The following is a 21,886-nucleotide window of genomic DNA, read 5'->3' on the forward strand; positions in this document are numbered from 1 at the left end:
CTTCATTGTCATTTTCTTGCCCCACTCTACGAAAAGCCTCTCCCTTCCTTGTGTCTGTGGTTACATTGCTACTTATCGTGCTAGGATTCACCAATACTGCATAATTACTCGACATAACTCTTTTTGTGTGTTTGTATAAGTCAGTAGTCTTTGTCTCTGTATCTAATTCTAACCGGTTTTCTATTTCTCTCTCCTAACTACCCACACCCACATAATCACCCACACACATCCACTCCATTATTCACACCACTCAGACACACACCACTCAGACACACACCCTGACCATCCTCCCTCCACCCACCCCCACAAGAGTCAGGTCTGTTAATAACGAGCTTTTACTGTGAATTCCTCGCCTCGTGTCGCCTGCAGAGCCTCGAGCGTGACGAAAGGAGAGGATAAACTGAGAGAACTGAAAAAAACGCATCAGACACTCGAAACGCCTACACAGAGTCGCGTTCCTTCTCGTCTGATGTCAATGCGCAACGATGATGATGATGACGATGATGATGATGATGGTGGTGGTGGTGGTGGTTGAGGAGGAGATAACGTACATAGACAAAAATATTTATACCCTGTTACAGCTAGTCATGTTATGTTACGATGGCAAAAAAAAAAAAGAATATTCACAATCTCTTGATGCTGATGGTGGAGATGAAATGGAAAAAAAAATACCTTCCCAACCTGATGATGATGATGATGATGCTATGTAAAAATAAAAGCATTCATGGCCAAACCCGATAACCTGGACCGGTGTAATGGCCCTGCAATTCGCCCCATAATGAATAGTGATTGTGTCGTTTTATCGGTGCCCGGCTGCCTGGCTGATTGGCTGGCTGGCTATCTGTAACCTTTTTCGTCATAATCTGTACACCCACACCATCCACACCCACACCCACGCCCACACGCCCACACTATCTCCCACGCACCCAATCCATCGTTCACACCTTCACCCACACAAACACCACCCACACCCACACCCACGCCCACACGCCCACACTATCTCCCACGCACCCGCTCCATCGTTCACACCTTCACCCACACAAACACCACCCACACCCAACGTAATCTTAATTTTTACGGAATGTTGGTGCAAAGCTTTGTTATCCCTGTTTCACCCTGTATTACATAAGGTTCAGGACAATATAGATGCGTCTCCCTGCAAAACGTCCTTCCCAGAGAGACAAAAGCGGAATAATTAACCTTTTCTTTTCCTCTTGAGCAGTTTTTCGCCTCACTCTTTTGCAATGGCCTTCATCTCCTTTTCCTTTTTTTATCCTGGCGCTTTCTTCCCCCTCTCCCCTCTCTCCTTTATCCTTCCTCCTCCTTCTCCCCTCTTTTCCTCCTTATCCATTTTTCACCTCACTCTCTTTTACCTTGACCTTTACTTTCTCTCTCTCCCCTAGTCATTTTTTCCTGGTCTTCTCTTCTCCTCTCCCTTCTCCCTCTTCTTTCCCTTCTTGCTCCCTCTTCTTTCTCCCAGCTATAGACAAAGGCGGTATAATTAACCTAAATCATATCAGCAATAATTCTCAAACAAATTACTAACCAATAATGAGCACACTGAGCAAATCATTTAAACAGCTCCCGAAATCAGTTTTAGTGTTAACATTATTTTTTATGCATTTTTCTTTGTCTTTACAAGTCAAGTAAACGCGCGCTAATATTCTTCGGTCAAGCCAAATCAATTTCGTCACCTGCATCATGTTTAAGCTGCAATAGTAAATAGTAAACAAGAGTGATTCGTGTATAAATTAAAGGGGCTATTACACTGGGCAAATTTTCAGTGGATCATCAGTCAAACCACGATTTCCGCTGGCGTGGTTCTCAATTGTTTGTTGTTATTGCTGCTGATGAAGATGGTGAGTAATGCCGTCGTCCTTCAGTGAAATCTACCGTAGCTTTGAAAGATCGTGGCCACGTCAGAAAACCAAGCAAATATGAGAACCACGCCAGCGGAAATCGTGGTTTGACTGAAGATCCACGGAAAATTTGCCCAGTGTAATAGCCCCTTAATGGAAGTCAAACGTTTCTCAATAACACCACGTTGATACATTTTCTTTCTCCTCCTCCCGCCGCGCCACACACCTGCATCATGGTCAGGCTCAACGTTGCCAAATTATCGTATCCATCATTGTATTTACCGTTTTTAGACATTTAACAATATAAAAAAGACAAATAATTAAACCTTTCAACGGTAACTATAAATATATGTAGTTGTTCCAGTGGAGGAGACAGTTTTGGGGTTGGAAATCGGAAAACATAAGAGGCTGAGTACGACAATCTGGCAACGTTGGTCACTCAGGCTGCGACAGAGTAAGTAACAAAAAAGGCTCCTTCGTATATATGTCGGTATTATAAGACACTTTCGCTTCCCACATCAGTATTTCTAAAGGTCAAAGAGAAGATCAATTTGGTTCTAAGGAGTGTTTCTTTAGGTTCACGGTACAGAAGGGGGGTCAAACTACTACCAGGGTCATAAAACTGCTTCTGAAAATGCCTAAAACTCCTACGAAAGCCTTGTCAAATATGTGTGCTTGGGCGACGAAATGTTTAGTAATACGGCCCTCGGGTTCTAAATGAGTGTTTCTTGAGGTTCACGGTACAGAAGAAGGGCCAAACTACCACCAGGGTCCTAAAACTACTCCTGGAAATGCCCAAAACTCCTACGAAAGCCTTGTTAAATTTGTGTTTTTGAGCGGCGAAATGATTCTTTAGTAATACGGCCCTCGGGTTCTAAATGAGTGTTTCTTGAGGTTCACGGCACAGAAGAAGGGCCAAACTACCACCAGGGTCATGAAACTGCTTCTGAAAATGCCTTAAACTCCTACGGAAGCCTTGTCAAATATGTGTTCTTGGGCGACGAAATGATTCTTTAGTAATACGGCCCTCGGGTTCTAAATGAGTGTTTCTTGAGGTTCACGGTACAGAAGAAGGGCCAAACTACCACCAGGGTCCTAAAACTACTCCTGGAAATGCCCAAAACTCCTACGAAAGCCTTGTTAAATTTGTGTTTTTGAGCGGCGAAATGTCTTATAATACGACCCTATAAACTATCGAGAGCCACACACTTCCCAATCATATAATTTTCTCCCAATCCGCCTCTTTCTCCTCCTCCTGCCGCGCCAAACACTTGCAACGCCAGACTTCCCAGGTGCGTCAAGGTGAGGGAGGCCGTGACACACCGACTTGTTGATGCCCTTAACTCGCAAGACAGACTTCCCCTCGATTTCCTGTGCTGCCTCCTCCTCATTTTCCGCTTCTTCCTCTCTCCCTCTCTCTTCTTTTCCTCTAGAGCTGTTTTTCACATCACTCTCTTGCAATGGCCTTCACCCCCTTTTCCTTTTTTTTCATCCTGGGTCTTTCTTCCCCCTCTCCCCTCTCTCCTTCATCCTTCCTCCTCCTTCTCCCCTCTTTTCATCCTTATCTATTTTTCATCTCAGTCTCTTTCACCTTGACCTTTACTTTCCCTCTTTCCCCTAGTCGGGTTTTTTTTGGTCTTTTCTTCCCCCCTCTCCCTTCTCCCTTTTCTGTCCTTCATTGCTTCCTCTTCTTTCTCCCTTCATTTCTTCCTGATGTACTTTTTACCTCACTCTCTTTTACCTTGACCTTTACTCTCCCTTACTGTCCTATTCATTTTCCTTCTGACCCTTCCTCCCCATCTCCTTATTCCTTCCTTCCTTTTCCTTTTTCTCTTTTCTTTTCCTCTTGACCTATTTTCCACCTCACTCCCTTTTGCCTTGACCTTCACTTTCCCTCTCTCTCCTAGTTCTTTTCCTTCTGTCCCTTTCTTCTCCTCTCCCTCTTCCTTCCTTCCTTTCCCCTCTTTCTCCCTCCTTTTTCCTCCCTTCCATACCTTTTGTCGTGACTTTTACTTTCCCTTTTCTTCCCCGTCCCGTTCTTCCTGACCCTTTCCCTCTTCCTCTTCCTTCTTTTCCTCTTACGCTATTCTTTTTCTCTCTCCCCCTTTCCTTCCCTTTCCTTGCCTCCTGACCTTTGCCCTTCCTCTTTTTTTCCCTGATTCCTCTTCTTATGAAGAGATTATATTTAGCATTTGTAAGACCACACCTAGAATACGCCGTTCAGTTCTGGTCACCGAACTATATCAAAGATCAAGTTTTGCTAGAAAAGATACAGCGACGAGCAACCAAACAAATTCCAACGCTCCGAAACTTGCCATATGACGAGCGTTTAAAGCGTTTAGATATATTTTCCCTAAAAAAGCGAAGGATAAGAGGGGACTTTATTGAAGTGTTCAAAATCCTTAATGGATTCGACAACATTAACCCAGATAGTCTATTTCAGAGAGACACCAACACAATAACACGCAGCAACGGTATGAAGTTCAAAGGAAACCGATGTAACAAATTGGTGCGAAGTTTTTTTCAATAATAGTGTCGTCGATCACTGCAGTGGGAGTCTATTCCATGGAATAGACTCCCACCGTCAGTAGATAGCGCACAGAGTATCAATAGCTTCAAGTCTTCATTGGATAAGTACTTCAGGGAAATAAGATTATACTGACCCTTCTTCGCATGCTTTCAGACAGATTGCAGCAAGACCTCAACCTAAATCCATATTATTCTCCCCCACAACCTAGATTGTAAGTAGCGTAAGTTAACAATAGAGTAAAGCAACAGTTAATGTCCGCATGACAGGTGGAGTGAGGTGTGGGTGCAGTAAGGTGACAAGGTAGTAGTGCGTGTATAGTACCGCCGGTAAAACGAGGATCAAGCCTCCACCTGTGCCCCTGAAACTACACCTCACTCATCGTGAGTATTAGGGGGAATTCTGGGGCTGCCCTGTGTAGGCCACTCGGCCTCTTTCAGTCTCCCTGTGTTTCTATGTTCTTATGTTCTTATGTAATGAAGCCATTTTCCCCCATAGCTTAGGTTACCAGTAGTGTAAGTTAAGGGTAGTAATTTCCTATTATTTCTCTCTTTACTGTAAAATTTCTATGTCCCTTTATTCCTTAAAGGTACATGGTGTTCTCTTCTAACTATTTCCTGCCGGCACGTTGCCGGAGGGAGAGGTGGGTGGAGAGGAGCCTTCATCTATTCTGTCCTGTCCTACCACACGTAGATTACTAGTAGTAGCGGTAGTAAACAGACACCCTCGCCATAGACCGATAGGTCTTCTGGTGTCTGTTCTACCTATGTATATTCCTATGTATTCCTCCTGACCTAAGACTTTCCATCTTCTTCTCATCGTTACCTGTACATCCCCTCTCCTTCCCTCCCTTGCCCTCTGACCTTCTCTCTCTCTCTCTCTCTCTCTCTCTCTCTCTCTCTCTCTCTCTCTCTCTCTCTCTCTCTCTCTCTCGCTCTCTCTCTCTCTCTCTCTCTCTCTCTCTCTCTCTCTCTCTCTCTCTCTCTCTCTCTCTCTCTCTCTCTCTCTCTCTCTCTCTCTCTCTCTCTCTCCCCTAATGTACCTGTCCCCTCCATCATGTCACCAAGACTCACCTTTTGGCTCCCAGCGTGGCCTTGGTGAGGTCAGGAAGGTTATTGGTGAGGACGCTCCACGCCTGGTGCACGCTCTCCCTCCGCCTCGCACTCCCGCCCACGCTCTGCTCCGCTTCCCTCGGCTCACCCTCCTCGACATTTTCCTCCTCCTGCCCCATGTTGCCTCTGGGGGTTAGACAAGTGTGATGTGACGCCCTTGTGTTACGTGAAAGCCGGTGGTGGAAACTGGATATAAAGTCCGTAAGAGTCCAGCAAATTTAGATTATAAATTAGTATTACGAAATTCAGTGGATTATTCAAAGAAACGATGCAACAATGAACAATAACAGTGCTATCGTTTACCTTTCCTCGCAACCAGACCCCAGCCACTCAACCTCTCACACCTTCCTTTACCAATCCCTCACCAGACAGCAGTCCTCCCATTCCTTTTCTCTCAACTTCCACCTATTGCCCACGGCCGTATTCCAAGCACTCTCTTACTAAGGCTGAAAGTGCTAAAGGAATCACCCGAGCTAGCCACAGAGATGTCAGCTATTACCAGCTCAGAAACTAACGGCACCTTCTTAGCTTTGTTATTTGCCTTCGTTGAATCCCACAAATTTCAATTCTAACTGCTTTTTTCCCTTTGCATATGTGCACCATACTAACATAAAATCACAGAAATCTCGTACGGAAGGAAGTTTGGCTGATTGGCATTGTTGGAAGTGATACCAAGGGAGCTGCCAGGGAAGAAAGAGCTTGTAATATGGGTGCCTGCCTCCCACTATACCTTTCTCTATCCGTTCCATGCACCTTTACCCAAACCACAACTTAAAAACAAAAAACTCACCCGTTGGCAACCCTCTTGTCTGTGTTTTCTTCGGCGTCGCGGTTTAAGAACTCGACGAAGCCCTTGGAGAACTCGGTGTAGCTGATCTTGCCGTCCTTGTCTCGGTCGAGGTCGATGAAGATAACGTCGGAGTCTTCGTCGGCGATGGCCAGACTCGAGCAGAGGTCTCGCAGCTCCTCCTTCACGATATATCCTTTGCCTGTGGGTATACCGAGGAGAGGATGTGCGGTTAGTCCACTACATATTGTAAGGAAAACCAAAGAAAGCAGAAATATATCCTTTCCCTGTGTGTGTCGGGGAAGGGATGCGCGGTTAGCTCAGTCAGACTATAAGGAATAACAAAAAATAAACAGGAAAGGGGATACAGAAGCTTTCCAATAAAAACAAGTAATACTGGTTGTGAAGGAAAAATATGAAAATGTAAAAGAAGGGGAAAAGAGAAGAATTACGGAAAAGAAAAAGGAAAATGAGAAGCGTTGCAGGAAAAACAGATGTCAGCAATTCGTCGCCGTTGTTAGCGTTTCGTTCAGTTAAACCAAAGAAGGAAATAATGGAAAAGTAGAGGAGAGAGAGAGAGAGAGAGAGAGAGAGAGAGAGAGAGAGAGAGAGAGAGAGAGAGAGAGAGAGAGAGAGAGAGAGAGAGAGAGAGAGAGAGAGAGAGAGAGAGAGAGAGAGAGAGAGAGAGAGAGAGAGAGAGAGAGAGAGAGAGGAGAGCTGAGTGGCGTTACTGGGAAAATAGAAACGGTGAAAATTTAATTCGCGCTGCATTAGTCTTTTTTTTTTAAGGTTTACAAGTGATCCCGAGCCAAGTGTCTGGTCTGAAGATAATCATTTCCTGTTAAGTATTACGGATGAGACGCCTTGTTAACAATATTTTACTTCACTTCAGGTTCATTATTAATTCTCTCTCTCTCTCTCTCTCTCTCTCTCTCTCTCTCTCTCTCTCTCTCTCTCTCTCTCTCTCTCTCTCTCTCTCTCTCTCTCTCTCTCGACGTGGCAGCAGGTGTGTACCGTGTCACCGCCTCACGCTGAAGTCATAAAACAAGTCTCAAATAAAACGGAGCATAATGTCAAATAGGTTACATTTTTTTTTCCAAGGCCACGTTTAACCAAGGCGTTAGAGGTGCTGTTCAGTGAAGAGATCTAACTCGCGACGAACATTTTTTTTATCAGAAAACGACTGCATATAAGTTTTTTTCCTCTCTTTTTCGATCTTGCATTTCTGTCTGCGTGTTCCTCCCTATATCTACTTAAATTTTGCCCACACCTTCAAAGCCCATGTCCTGCACCTCTGATTTGTGAATTAGATACATACTCTACCTTCAACTGCAGCCTATAGTGACAGAGTTAACGATTAAAAGAACGAAGAAGACGTGAAAAGTGGAAGAAGCAGACAAGTTCATTTATAACATGTTCCCTTACTGAATACTGAATACTTTGTGAATCCCGCCGACAAAACCACGCACGAGAATAGAACGGGCTGTTGCTCTCACTCAAGAAAGTCCAGAAAGAAAGCCAAGAAAGGAAACTGTCAAGAAAGAAAACTGAAAGGCTGAAAAGTGTCAAGAAAAAAAACTGAAAGGCTGAAAAGTGTCAAGAAAGAAAACTGAAAGGCTGAAAACTGTCAAGAAAAAAAAATTAAAGGCTGAAAACTGTCAAGAAAAAAAACTGAAAGGCTGAAAACTGTCAAGAAAAAAACTGAAAGGCTGAAAACTGTCAAGAAAAAAATGAAAGGCTGAAAACTGTCAAGAAAAAAACTGAAAGGCTGAAAACTGTCAAGAAAAAAACTGAAAGGCTGAAAACTGTCAAGAAAAAAAACTGAAAGGCTGAAAACTGTCAAGAAAAAAATGAAAGGCTGAAAACTGTCAAGAAAAAAAACTGAAAGGCTGAAAACTGTCAAGAAAAAAAATGAAAGGCTGAAAACTGTCAAGAAAAAAATGAAAGGCTGAAAACTGTCAAGAAAAAAAACTGAAAGGCTGAAAACTGTCAATAAAAAAACTGAAAGGCGGTAAACTGTCAAGAAAAAAACTGAAAGGCTGAAAACTGTCAAGAAAAAACTGAAAGGCTGAAAACTGTCAAGAAAAAACTGAAAGGCTGAAAACTGTCAAGAAAAAACTGAAAGGCTGAAAACTGTCAAGAAAAATGAAAGGCTGAAAACTGTCAAGAAAAAAACTGAAAGGCTAAAACTGTCAAGAAAAAACTGAAAGGCTGAAACTGTCAAGAAAAAAACTGAAAGGCTGAAAACTGTCAAGAAAAAAAACTGAAAGGCTGAAAACTGTCAAGAAAAAAATGAAAGGCTGAAAACTGTCAAGAAAAAAAACTGAAAGGCTGAAAACTGTCAAGAAAAAAATGAAAGGCTGAAAACTGTCAAGAAAAAAACTGAAAGGCTAAAAACTGTCAAGAAAAAAACTGAAAGGCTGAAAACTGTCAAGAAAAAAATGAAAGGCTGAAAACTGTCAAGAAAAAAAACTGAAAGGCTAAAAACTGTCAAGAAAAAAAACTGAAAGGCTGAAAAGTGTCAAGAAAGAAAACTGAAAGGCTGAAAAGTGTCAAGAAAAAAAACTGAAAGGCTGAAAAGTGTCAAGAAAGAAAACTGAAAGGCTGAAAACTGTCAAGAAAGAAAACTGAAAGGCTGAAAACTGTCAAGAAAAAAATGAAAGGCTGAAAACTGTCAAGAAAAAAACTGAAAGGCTGAAAACTGTCAAGAAAAAAAACTGAAAGGCTGAAAACTGTCAAGAAAAAAAACTGAAAGGCTGAAAACTGTCAAGAAAGAAAACTGAAAGGCTGAAAACTGTCAAGAAAGAAAACTGAAAGGCTGAAAACTGTCAAGAAAAAAAACTGAAAGGCTAAAAACTGTCAAGAAAAAAAACTGCTGACAAGAAAGAAAACTGAAAACCTAGTCAACAAAGAAAACTGATAAACTGAGAAATCGGGGAAGAGAAAAGGTTTTTACGTTTATCGCGTGTGATTTTGACGTATTGGCATTAGATGTGTTCTGGAAGGCTGTCATGATGGCTCAAAGCGGCACAGACAGCACGGGTGACAGCTCTGACCTCTGACATCTCTATATTGTTTTGCTATCGCGTGTCTAAAGGTGCTGCAGCGCTAGGCAACACCTCTGAGCTCTCTTCTCACTTAATAAATTCCCTTATCATCCTCTTACCCTTCCCTTCCCCTTCCTCCCACGCAGGCCGGTGCAGTAAAGAGACGGTATGAATGAGTCAGTATTGAGAGTGATGATAAGGTGTAAATCAGATGTGTGTGAAGGTGTGCGGGGGAGGCCAGTGGTGAGCGTGCAGGTGAGCCAGGTGAAGAGTGTAGGGGACGGGTGCCATGTGGAAGGGAGGGAGGCATGGTCTGACGAGGGAAGGTGGAGGGGTGACGGTAACAAGTGGGCTGCTGAAGGGAGGTCATGACCGTCGAAGAGCCGTCACCTCACTCTGCCCCGCCCTGGCCCATGTGAGAGCAAGACAGGGCAGAGGAGAGGTCACACCCCTCGACCACGTGACAGCAACAAAAGGAAGAGGAAAAAGGTCACTGCTTTCATCCAGCGCTGCACCGTATTGATTCTTCCTCTTCAAACCAGTCTTTACGCTTCTTTTGATGCGTCATTATGGTTCCTAATTACTATGTTTTGCTTACACTCTTAATACTGACTTTCCTCGCTTTATATCACCCCGCTTTATATTCTTCCCCATATTATTTAAACCTTACCTAAATACCTAGCTACTAATAACACCCCATCACATGAAGCTATGTTGGCGAGGAAACAGGATATGCTTGTGGACTGGCCAATGATATACAGTAATTGAAGGAGGAGGGACATACCATTGGTCAGTCCACCCGCAAGCTCGTGTAAGGGAAGGTTAAATTATATTGTTGATTACTAATTTGAAATGGACGGGGCATATTTCCGATGCTAATGTGACCAAAATGTACACTTTAATCTTCCTCAACAAGCCTCTGCACCACCAACCTTGTTTATCGCAGGCACTAAACAGGGCCAGGAGCTGTTGTGATGCCGCCGCCGTCGTCGCAGCTGTCGCCATGTTGTTGCTGTTATTGTTACTGTTATCGTTGCTGGTGTTGTTCATCTTCTCTTCCTTTTCCTTTACCAGCGCCTCGTCGTCTCCTTTCAACCGCTCATCGCCGGCCGGGAGTCAAGGATTTACTCTCTCACTCCCAATTCCCAATGTTGAATTTGAGTTTGATGTTTTACTGCAGTCCTCCACTCCTTGTACCCTCACCACACATCACCACTACTGTCTTCTCTGTCTTATACTTTTCACTTGTTCACTTGGTGCTCCACGAATCCACACAAGACAAAGCCACTTTCAATATTACACTCTCCTGGATCACTCAGTCTTTTACCAAGTCCTGTTTGCTACTGCGCCTCCTTGCATACACTTATGGGAGCGAGCGAGTGGGAGGAGTGTGGGCTGCTTTTCAATAGCACTGATTGTAACGCCTGAAACAGATCAATGGAAAAAATTAGAGGCAGAAAAATTAACGTCAAGGACAAGATTGCAAATTAATGTCAATATTCAGAGCACTACAAGGTCACTGTACTTTACCAAGGCACAGAAGATTTAGGCGTTCGTAAACACTTTTTCTAATCATAAACGGAAACGCCTTTTTCCTTACTAGGGAAAATCAATAAAATGTCCACTGATTATGAGGCGAAAACCCTAAAACTTTTGTACAGACAAGCAGTATATGGCGATGGAGACACGTGCGACAACATGCGCTCTCATAAAACAACCAAAAAATTAGTGTATTTTTTCCCATGATAAAATAAACACTAAAAGCAGTCTAGGACACACATATGTACAAACAAATAGCGTAGGATGCTATCTGCAACGATGGCTAATTATGTAACGCACTATGAAGCAGACTGGAGAGTATTTACGATATCGAAAAGAGGCCAAGTATTAACACATCACTTTCCATAACGAAGCAGCACTCCCACTCTCGCTGCAACGCTTCTTAATTGTCACCCACACAGAACCAATTACACTGAAGCTTCTGACACCCACACCCACACTCATCCACACAAACACATGATACTTTTGCCCACACCGCTCTAAACACATCCAAGACTACCTATCAATACCCATCCACCCCCCCACACACCTACACCCCCCCACACAACCCCCCCCCACACACACACACACACCAGCCATTGTGAAACTTTTAAATGACAAAGGCAGACAGAAAAAATATACATTACACTAGTGACTAGTCTATACATAGTTTTTTCCCAATCTCTCTCTCTCTCTCTCTCTCTCTCTCTCTCTCTCTCTCTCTCTCTCTCTCTCTCTCTCTCTCTCTCTCTCGTCTTAATTACGTGTATTACCTATCAATATTATGTATAATTTTGCTGTATAAGGGGGTCGATGCCTTAGCAATGCGTGTGTAAGTGTGTGTGTGTAGGTGTGTGTGTGGGGGGGGGGGGGAGCGTGGAGGGGTGTGGGCGAGCGAGCGAGCAAGAGAGAGAGAGAAAGAATAAATCTGACATGAATTCGTGTGACGTGAGTGGCGAGATCACGTGCTCAACACCTTATTAGTGGAGCACAGGTGAGGAAACGCAGGTGAGGAGGGCACAGCCACAGGTGTGAAGGGGGTGGGGGGAAGGAGGGGGCGTGTTGGGGGGGGGGGGGGAGGCAGAGTTGTCGGCGTGCACCTGGAGACACGTGTAAAGGAATTTTCAGGTGGCTGCACACGGCCTGACGATCCCCCTAAGCAGGTATATGTTACGAAGGTGAATTAGTGAAGGTTTAGTTAGAGTGACCCCCACTCTCTCTCTCTCTCTCTCTCTCTCTCTCTCTCTCTCTCTCTCTCTCTCTCTCTCTCTCTCTCTCTCTCTCTCTCTCTCTCTCTCTCTCTCTCTCTCTCTCTCTCTCTCTCTCTCAGGTCAGAATACATTTAGGTGAATAGAATAGGAGGAAGAGAAGAAGGATTAAGAGGAGGTGGAGGAGATAGGTAGACAGGTAAATAGATAGATAGATAAACAGATAGGTAGATAGATAGACAGATAGATAGACAGATAAATAGACAAGATGGAGAGAGAGGGGGAAAGAAAAAAATTACGTAAAGAACCTAAGACTATACCGGAGAGATGAGCGAGAAGTTAGACAGAGGCAGTGAGTGAGGAGAGCATGAGGCAGGTTACAAATGCACAATAGCCCACGATAAGCACGCAGGGATCTTGGAGGGCGACCTGAAGTGCCTCTCTCCATAAAGGGATAAGAAGGAGGAGGTGGCGGAGGAGGCGTAGGATGAAAAGAGACAGAAGGAGAGTGCCGAGAAGAGACAGGAAAGGGACGGAAATAGTGAGATAGGGAGAGAGAAGGTGAAAGTATGTGGGAAAGGAAGGAGGAGGATGGAGATCAGGATTAGAGGAAGGGATTGGCAAAAAAGGAAAGGGATAAAGGAAGAAGCTGCCAAGAACGAGGAGAGGAAGAAAAAAGAGGAGGAGGAGAAAAAGGTGTGGAGGGAATATTGTTATTGTTATTGTTATTGCTATTATTATTATTATTATTATTATTATTATTATTATTATTATTATTATTATTATTATTATTATTATTATTATTATTATTAGAGGGAGGAGGAGGAGGAGGAGAAGGAGAAGGAGGACGAGAAGGACGAGAATAAGGAGGAGGAGGAGGAGGAGGAAAGAAGAAAAGAAAAACTGAAAAAGAAAAAAGAATAAGAAAGAAGAAGAACTAGAAGAAGAACAAGAAGAACAAGAAGAACAAGAACAAGAACAAGATATGAAAAGAAAGAAGAAAATATGAAAAAAACAGGAGAAGAAAAAGGAGATGAAAGCCGAGTAAGATCTTCGCGGGGAAAAAAGACGAAAGGAAAAGTCTGTGTAGCATAAGAAAGACGTCATTACGAAAAGAGAAATGAACAGACGGCAGAGGCAGGATGGGAATGAAAGGAACCCGAAAATTCCCCAGGTAAAGCATTCCCGAGCGAGGCGCATAATTACGGGGCACACCTGGCAGGTAATGCGGTTTTCTCACACGGTCTCCGGCATTGAAATTAAACGGAAGAGAGAAAGTAATAAATTGCACCGACATTTTTTTTTCCTTTCAACTTCCCAAAGAGAGAGAGAATCAAGCACACTCCTACGCCGCTCTCTCTCTCTCTCTCTCGAAGAAGAAGAAGAAGAAGAAGAAGAAGAAGAAGAAGAAGAAGAAGAAGAAGAAGAAGAAGAAGAAGAAGAAGAAGAAGAAGAAGAAGAAGAAGAAGAAGAAGAAGAAGAAGAAGAAGAAGAAGAAGAAGAAGAAGAAGAAGAAGAAAACAAAAACAACAACAACAACAACAACAACAACAACAACAACACTATATCACACAAGTCTTTCCCAACGTTCTTCACCTTTGACGCAAATGCTTGTTACGATTTATATTATAAGATGAGACGAGATGAGTGAGTGAGTGAGTGAGTGAGTAAGTGGGAGTGAATGAGTGTGAGTGAGAGTGTGAATAAGAGAAGGAGTGTGAGTGTGTGAGCTGGTAAATAGGTGAGTCAGTGAAAGAGGAAAAGTGGGAGGGAGAAAGGTAGTTAGCGAGTGTGTGTCAGGTGAGTCGCGGCAGGTGAGAATGTGGCCTGTTTACCTGTGTGGCTTATGTAGGTGAAGGCTGGCAAGGCATGAGGGGAGGGAGGAGGGTCGGGGTTGGGAGGAGGAGGAGGAGGGAGAAATGGAAGGTGCATCAGAGCAAGAGGGAAGTAAAGAAAGGAGGAAACAGAACGAGGAACAATAAGAGAAGGGAATGGAGGAAAGGATGGAGAGAGAGGAAAGGAAATGGTTGATGGGAGATAATGAGAGAGAAGGATGGAGATAATAAAAAAGACTGTGGTGTGAGGCGAGATTAAGAGATTGAAAGTGAAGAGGCGAGGGTAGGAAAACATTAAGAGAAATTTTAATGAGAGAGAGAGAGAGAGAGAGAGAGAGAGAGAGAGAGAGAGAGAGAGAGAGAGAGAGAGAGAGAGAGAGAGAGAGAGAGAGAGAGAGAGAGAGAGAGAGAGAGAGAGAGAGAAACAAACAAAAATAGTGCAAAATGATCATTACGACGAGAAAGAAGAGGGTAAGAGTTTTATATATACTAAAAAATGGATTGATTCAAAATACAGTTCAAAATACTTTAAAAAGGAATGCGTGTGAGTGTGGAGGAAGCGAGGAGGAATGAAAAGGAAGTAAAACAAAAAAAAAACGAAAAGCGAAAGAAAAGGAATGAGAAACCAAGGACAAAAAGAGAAATTACATAAGAGAGAAAAGGAGAGAGGAGATTTAAAACATGGAGAGGAAACTGTCAATAATATGTCAGGGCACGTCGCGAGGTGGAATGAAGGCTCGGATTTCTGGATTATGTTCAACCTTTCTCTAATCGGACTGGTGGGGGAAACTGAGAGAAAGGCGACTAGAAAAATATATAAACTTAGATTCACGGATAGACATATAAATTAATACAGACAGACATATAGATAGATAGATAGATAGATATACACGATAGACAGATAGATGAAGAAATACAGATACAAATGATAAATAGATAAATATGTATGTAGATAGATATACACAAAAGATAGATAAGTGAAAGACAGTTTACCTTAAAGAATAGATGAGTCAAAGCATTATCTCTCTCTCTCTCTCTCTCTCTCTCTCTCTCTCTCTCTCAAGGCCCTTCGTCAACAGCATAATATAATACAAACTCAAGGTCGTGCTTTCTCACCCTTCGAATTATCCTCCCCTTCCTCCTCCTCCTCCTCTTCCTCTTCCTCTTCCTCCTCCTCCCCGTTACAGACTTACAATCATTATCATCAGCATCAATATCATCATACAGTATTGCCCGGCATCTTAGTTCTTAGTAACAAACACAAAGCAGACAGACAAACGGGAACGTGCGGCCAACCCATGGACACTAAATAAACCAACAGACAGAGGGAGGGGATTGAAGACACGTGTAGCTGCAGTATGATGCGGGGAATAAACAGAAAAAAAAAAGAGTAGTGTCGAGATCTGTGTGTGTGTGTGTGTGTGTGTGTGTGTGTGTGTGTGTGTGTGTGTGTGTGTGTGTGTGTGTGATGCGGGTGTCGACCAAAGTATGTGTGTATGTGGGTGTTTATGTGAGTAATGTCGCGCACACACACACACACACAAACACAAATACACGCACGCACAAACTCAGACAAACAAACAAACAAACAAACAAACAGGCATCCACACCTAACACTTAGTAAGCCGCTACCTGTAATAAAAAAACGCAGGTGAGATTATAGCTATCGTGAGGCAGATAAGAGGATTAAGTCTGTTCTCGCGTCTCTCTTTCGCACCTTAATTGTCGCTTCTCTCTCTCGCATCCCCTTCTCCTCTTCTCTATTTTCCTTTCTCTTATACACCCTTTTGAATCATCTTTTTTTCTTTAGTTTCTTATCCTCTCGCTCTATTCTTATATTTCCTTTTCTTGCTATTTCTATACTATCACTGTCTATCTTTCTGTCAATCTATCTATCGTTTCGTCTTTTCCCTTCCATCTCTCTCTCTTGCATCATTTTATTCGACACGCGTTTCCTCTCTCCTCTTCTATTTCCATTTTGCTTCCCTCCCGTGATTTGACTCGACAAGCGAATAAGAACGAATCTCTCTTGTTCACTTTTACACGTCTTTTCTGTTATTGTCGATCGTTTTATTGCGGATTTTCCTCGGTTAACTGTTGAAAATTATACGCGGCAACAGAATAAGCTAACCTCCACTCAACCTATACAAATTATTACATTGAACTTGCATAGCTTAAAACTCTACGGAAATCTGTTTAATAGCATAACCTTTTCTTTCATATTTCTCTCCTTCGCAATACACAAAGCAATAAATACAGAAACAATAGTAGCTACATGAGCGTGAGGTGACCAAAACGGAAATCAACACTAGACAAAATACAAACAAACAAATATACACACAAAACCATACGAAATAAAAATAACATCATAAAATCAAACACGAACGTAACTAAGAAACACCTAACTACACACCAACTCACATTCTTTCGTTCTTTTCTTTCTCGTTACACTCCCTTGTAGACGAGATGAATAATTACAAACTTTCCAGCGAGGGCAACGAGGAACACTCAGCGACACTTATCATTGCACTGGCAGAGTTTACCACCTGGCGGCTGACTGACTGACTGACTGACTGGCTCACCGGTTTGTTGGTGCTCCAGCGCGCGACGAGTGACTGGGGCGGCGCGACTCACCCACCTCACCTGCCCGCGCGATCCAACAGGTGGGAGGGAGGTGACGCAGACGAGCAGGTGTGGGGGTGAGTGGACAGGTGTGCCAGAAGGGCAGCGCGTGCGGGACGGAGGAATGGAAGGGTTTGGGGAGGGTTTTGAATGGTGTTCATGTTTAGTTTACCTTTTTTTTTTTTCATTCTAGCTTCTCCTTGTACACAAATGAACACTTGGCTATTATTAGTAGTAGTATTGTATATCGAGCAGAAATAATATACTCATCATGAATATTGTGTAGAAGTGGTTCTTTGTGTGATGAAAGTCTACTGACACAGAAATCCACATAACAGGAACGTGCGCGCGCCCACACACACACACACACACACACACACACACACACACACACACACACACACACAAACACACACACACACACACACACACACACACACACACACACACACACACACACACACACTTCATAACATCTCGCTAATTATTCACTGACCCACGTAACTAACGGCTGAACATAATCACCTTCTTTTAATACTTGTTAAATAGATCCCAACAGATTATCAACTAGCCGTAAGGGTGGATAATAACACTTTATCTTATGGTACAATTACCCAAGTCACTCTAACACAAAGCACGGTATACAGGTCGCGCCCCAACAATGGATCGCGGTACTGATGGCAGGATAGCCGCATCTTTAACAATAGGTCACGAAATAACTGATGGAATACAACTCAAACAACTTTTAGCACATGCTGTCAAGAGGTGTGCAAATGGATAGTGATGGTGATGCTGGGAACAGAACTGGGACGCGGCAGGAAAAGTTTGAAAACCACTACAGAATACAGTGACCCGCAGACATGATATCAGCTTTGCCATGCCAGTGTGCGTTGTGGTGTTTGCGTGGTGAGAGGAACAGTTATGGCCTTGTGTGTGCCAAACATCGCAGCAAGGGCCCCACTCTTCCCCGAATACATAATTAATTATCGCAGTGTGTTGTCAAGGCCATGTGAACACCTGTGAGCAGCGAGTTATTTCTGGAAGCCATGAATGCAATCCCTCCCTCATTATAATGGAAATGTTGTCCTGTGTCCCGGGTAATGGTTTCTCACACACTCAAGGAGCAAAGAACGGAGATGAACACCGAAGCGACGCGCAGCCATAGCGTATACCTTTATCTACTATCTAGCATATACTTTACCTTTATCTACCTCACGCCCGAAGAGAAAGAGACCACAAAAATCACTAACAGCACTTCAGTGAGGCCAAATAATAAAACTGAGGCTGTAATTAAGATGTAAACGGAGGATTTCTCACCTGAACAAAAGTACGTAGAGCAGTCTGAAGAATAGCGGTTGGAAGACTCAGAGATGAAGGAAGAAGCAACACTCTGCCACCGTTGCTATTTTTCACTTCTCATCACAGGGGTTGAAGAGGGGTGAGCGGAGGGTCTCAATTATCTGTAACTGAGGCGCTGCAACACACAAATACCTGCAAGACTTGTAGCAAAAAGACCTTATATATCCTGAAAGGCAAGGTTAGTTAATGAAGACCTAATGCCCTAACACCTGCGGCAACAAAAGAACGGGATATTTTTACTTAACTTTCCGCTCCTGGCTTGTCTTGTCCTGTCTTGCGTGCTGCTGGTGCTCCCTCGATGACAGGCATGCATTTACACCTTATACACGGCAAAGATGCTAAAATACTAACACCCACACCCTCACTCCTGCACCGAAGCCTATCAGATATAGCTACAGGTCGGTATCCTTTTCATTTCGACACGTGAAATTTGACTCGTCGTCCAGATTAGCAACGAATGTGTCGGTACACCAAAGATTCTAGACTCCTTGGTCGAGGCGCGCGATATCTTACGAGGAATTTCGTCAACTCTTGTGCCTGCTGCTACTTCGTTCTCCCCTGCACAGGTTTAGCAGAACGAGTGAGCGAGGTGTGTTAACTGGTGTTTAGTATTACAGTATCTTTGCACGTGTTAGGCGTATACTACTCACCTGTAAATATGAAAACAATATATTAGGATTATATTATGAATGGGTCTCAGTAATGAAGTATTTCACCGTGATTTTTTTTTTTTCAAGTAAGAGTCAAAAATGTATATTCTTAGTATGCAGAAATCTCACACTTCCTTCCTTCCTTTATTTTTACTGGCATCGTATTTTACGGCGATAGGTCGAGATCCGAGGGTCAGGACGGCCAGATAATCTACGCTGCATTGTTCGTTATTCATTCTGTAGCTGTATAACGATAACAACTATCGCCATTAGAAAGAGCATCATACTTTACCAAAAAAAATGTAATATGTCTAAAATAGAACGCTCAGTCTTAGACAACTTCCTACTATGCTTTAACATAAAAAAAAATTATGAAGGTCAGCCACTATTAATAGGGGAGGTGGGAATATGGACCAGGGTGGTAATATGAACCAGCCCATATCTCAGAAACAAAGGGGTGGCTGAGTCGACAGCGTGACGGCGCCGCGTTCAGGACGACGCGAGTTCAATCCCCGCCCGGTGCCACAAAGCTGGAATTTTTCAGCCGCCGTCGAGTGGCTTAAAACTACCCACATGCTGTCCAGAAGACCACCCATCAACCCAGACTCTAGATTCTAGGATTAAAGATGAGCTCCGGGAGAGCAGCATGAGCCAATGCAAGATGGCGCCACTATAAACACTGGCCTGCGCCACAACGGGCGGAGCCATACCATCAGGCCCCTCCAAAAACAAGCCTACCGGCGCCACAGGCGAAGATGTCAATTCGTAACTGACTTGAAACTGACATTAGTTCCCCATAGGCCACCAAAGTGCTTCTTGAGCCACTCGGTCGAGGTGAGGCGCTCTGAAGGGCAATTATTTAATTCTTGCTCAGTGAAACTTTTTTTTAGTTAAGATTCAAAAGCTGTTTTCCTATATAAATTAATAAATATGGACTCTGATATATAGTGTGTTGATTAGTCATAAGATCACTTGTTAAAATGACGTAGTTAGTTTTTTGGAAAAACAAATTAGCTTTGAATTTCTGCTAACTAATTATGAAAATGTCGTTGGGAGGTAATATGGAAGAGCATGTTTCATATTACCACCACTCCTTATCTCCAGGGTTTACCTCCCCACACATCATATCAGTTAATAAAGGTCACAAAGCTTTGAAACCATCTCCTTTGACTTCCTCTCCGTACAAGGAGGAGAAGGCTTTAAAGACTTCATATGAAAAAAAATCACAAAGTCGAAATGAGGAGAGCTACAGGTTCAGTGTGTGGCGTGCCGGGGACGGGCTCGTCTTGTGTAGCCTAGTCGCTGTGAAACTGATTTTTCCATTTGTGACTTCTGTTTAAACTTTCCTTTTCATTGTAAAAGTTTTATTTATGTATTACAAAAAGGAATATATTATTTTGTTATTTTCTAAATTGTTTCATATTACCACGTACCGCACTTGTTCCATATTACCACCCCACTTTCTACGACCCACTTTTTTGGATCTTCTTGAATAAAAAGCTGTAGCATTTGAATGATTTAGTTTTTCTCACTATAACTCTGAATGCGTTAAGAGGATAAAATTTGCCAATACATATGATGTTTGTTGATGCAAACTGGTGTTTAGTATTACAGTATCTTTGCACGTGTTAGGCGTATACTACTCACCTGTAAATATGAAAACAATATATTAGGATTATATTATGAATGGGTCTCAGTAATGAAGTATTTCACCGTGATTTTTTTTTTTTTTCAAGTAAGAGTCAAAAATGTATATTCTTAGTATGCAGAAATCTCACACTTCCTTCCTTCCTTTATTTTTACTGGCATCGTATTTTACGGCGATAGGTCGAGATCCGAGGGTCAGGACGGCCAGATAATCTACGCTGCATTGTTCGTTATTCATTCTGTAGCTTTTATTTCGCCTGAAATAAAAGTGGTCCATATTACCACCACTTTCCCTACCATAATAGTTAGTTCTGTGGCAAGAAAAGATTGCACAAGGGGTCAAGGGCTGAGGCTGGCTATTCGGGTAACCATAGCAACGCCACCACGGTGGTCATGACAGAAAACGAGAGTCCTACGCCTGCAGTTTAGGAAGGATTAACATATTCATTTTGGACACAATTTATCTCCCTTCTCACACATTTCATGACTCAAAACAAGGAAGCATACATAATTAAAAAAAAAAAAACTTCATATCAGTTAAAATGTTATTCACTCGGCTCGCACAAACATTCTCAGCTGCTGCCGACAGACTGACTCTATCGGCTTACGCCACCCAAGTCGGTCTGTCCGCACCCTCTTGACGGGCCGTCGCCCGACAAAGGTCCATGGTCCCTCATGGAGGGAAAAAATCTATAATACAACAAACAACATGTTCCATTTCAGGTTTTCTTTCGTCAAGAAATGATGGAGGGGCCTTTTTTGCCGCTTGACCTTATTTTCATGAATCATGATATAGAATTCTGCTTATTAGTTTTAAGGCGGGGTTCGGCAAACAGGCCTACGGCTGTTCTTGTAATTCCAATAATCCCGATTGAAAAAAAGGGTACTTTATATGCCATATAAACCTCAAACACAGTGACACTCGGGTTCACTTTGTAATATAACCACAGGACCGCCGCCTTTCTGTACGGCTGCCCACGACATTCATTGCTAGAAGGCTACGATTTCCGTCTGCTCATGGTCGCCGATAGGGCAAAAGCCCCATGTATTTTCTATCATGTAATCAACCAAGAAACTCCAAAACTGGCAATGTTTAAATCATCTTGCTATCAGTGGATGTGTACCGTATGACCGACAGTGTACTCTTTAAACCTAGACACAAAAGAAAAATCACTCGGACAGTATGACAAACCCAGTGAAAGCAGCCAGCGAATCCACGTTGTCAGCGTCTAGGATCTTTTCCGTTTGGCGTACAGCGCTAAAATTAATTTTAATATAGATTTTCTTGTGTATTTTTGTCCGTAGAATCCGAATATGACAACCGTTTTATGGAGAAACGAACAGTTTTTAAGTTATTTTCCTTTACGCTGCAGCCGCCGCAGCCTCAAAATAGCTCTGGCTTAGGGTCGGGGAGCATATTTAAACTACTCCAACCGAACTTTACGACCTACTAACGGGGGGGCTGCGCCCCCCTCGACCCCCCCTAATAACCAGGGGGGGCTACGCCCCTCCCTGGACCCCCCCTCATGTATATGTGACTTATTTCAGCGAGGAGGTATTTCTCGCAACACCCGCTGCAGCCTCGCCGCGGCCAGCACCAGAGGCGACGCGCTTTCGTAAACATTATCCCATATTTTCAAGAGTAAAAAAAAAGTCCTTGAATTGGATTTTCAAAGCGTTTCCATGACTGCTGA

The 21,886-nt window shown here is 43.1% G+C and overlaps 1 protein-coding gene across 5 annotated transcripts in view; it reads right to left on the minus strand.

Moving 5' to 3' along the window:
- Positions 1–18,535, minus strand: part of LOC127004502 (ras and EF-hand domain-containing protein-like) — a 145,661-nt gene extending 127,126 nt beyond the window's left edge. For 3 of the 5 annotated variants that reach the window (XM_050872283.1, XM_050872284.1, XM_050872280.1), the window contains exons 1-4: positions 16,336–16,487; positions 10,265–10,756; positions 6,289–6,487; positions 5,460–5,624 (exon numbers count right to left, since the gene is read on the minus strand). In XM_050872283.1, coding sequence (XP_050728240.1) covers positions 5,460–5,624; positions 6,289–6,487; positions 10,265–10,382 — 482 coding nt within the window. In that variant the 5' untranslated portion in view covers positions 10,383–10,756; positions 16,336–16,487. The other 2 variants (XM_050872282.1, XM_050872281.1) reach the window with 2 other exon arrangements.
- Positions 18,536–21,886: the final 3,351 nt, after the last annotated feature.

Source organism: Eriocheir sinensis, chromosome 28, assembly GCF_024679095.1.
Source record: "Eriocheir sinensis breed Jianghai 21 chromosome 28, ASM2467909v1, whole genome shotgun sequence".
In the NCBI taxonomy this organism is placed as follows: domain Eukaryota; kingdom Metazoa; phylum Arthropoda; class Malacostraca; order Decapoda; family Varunidae; genus Eriocheir; species Eriocheir sinensis.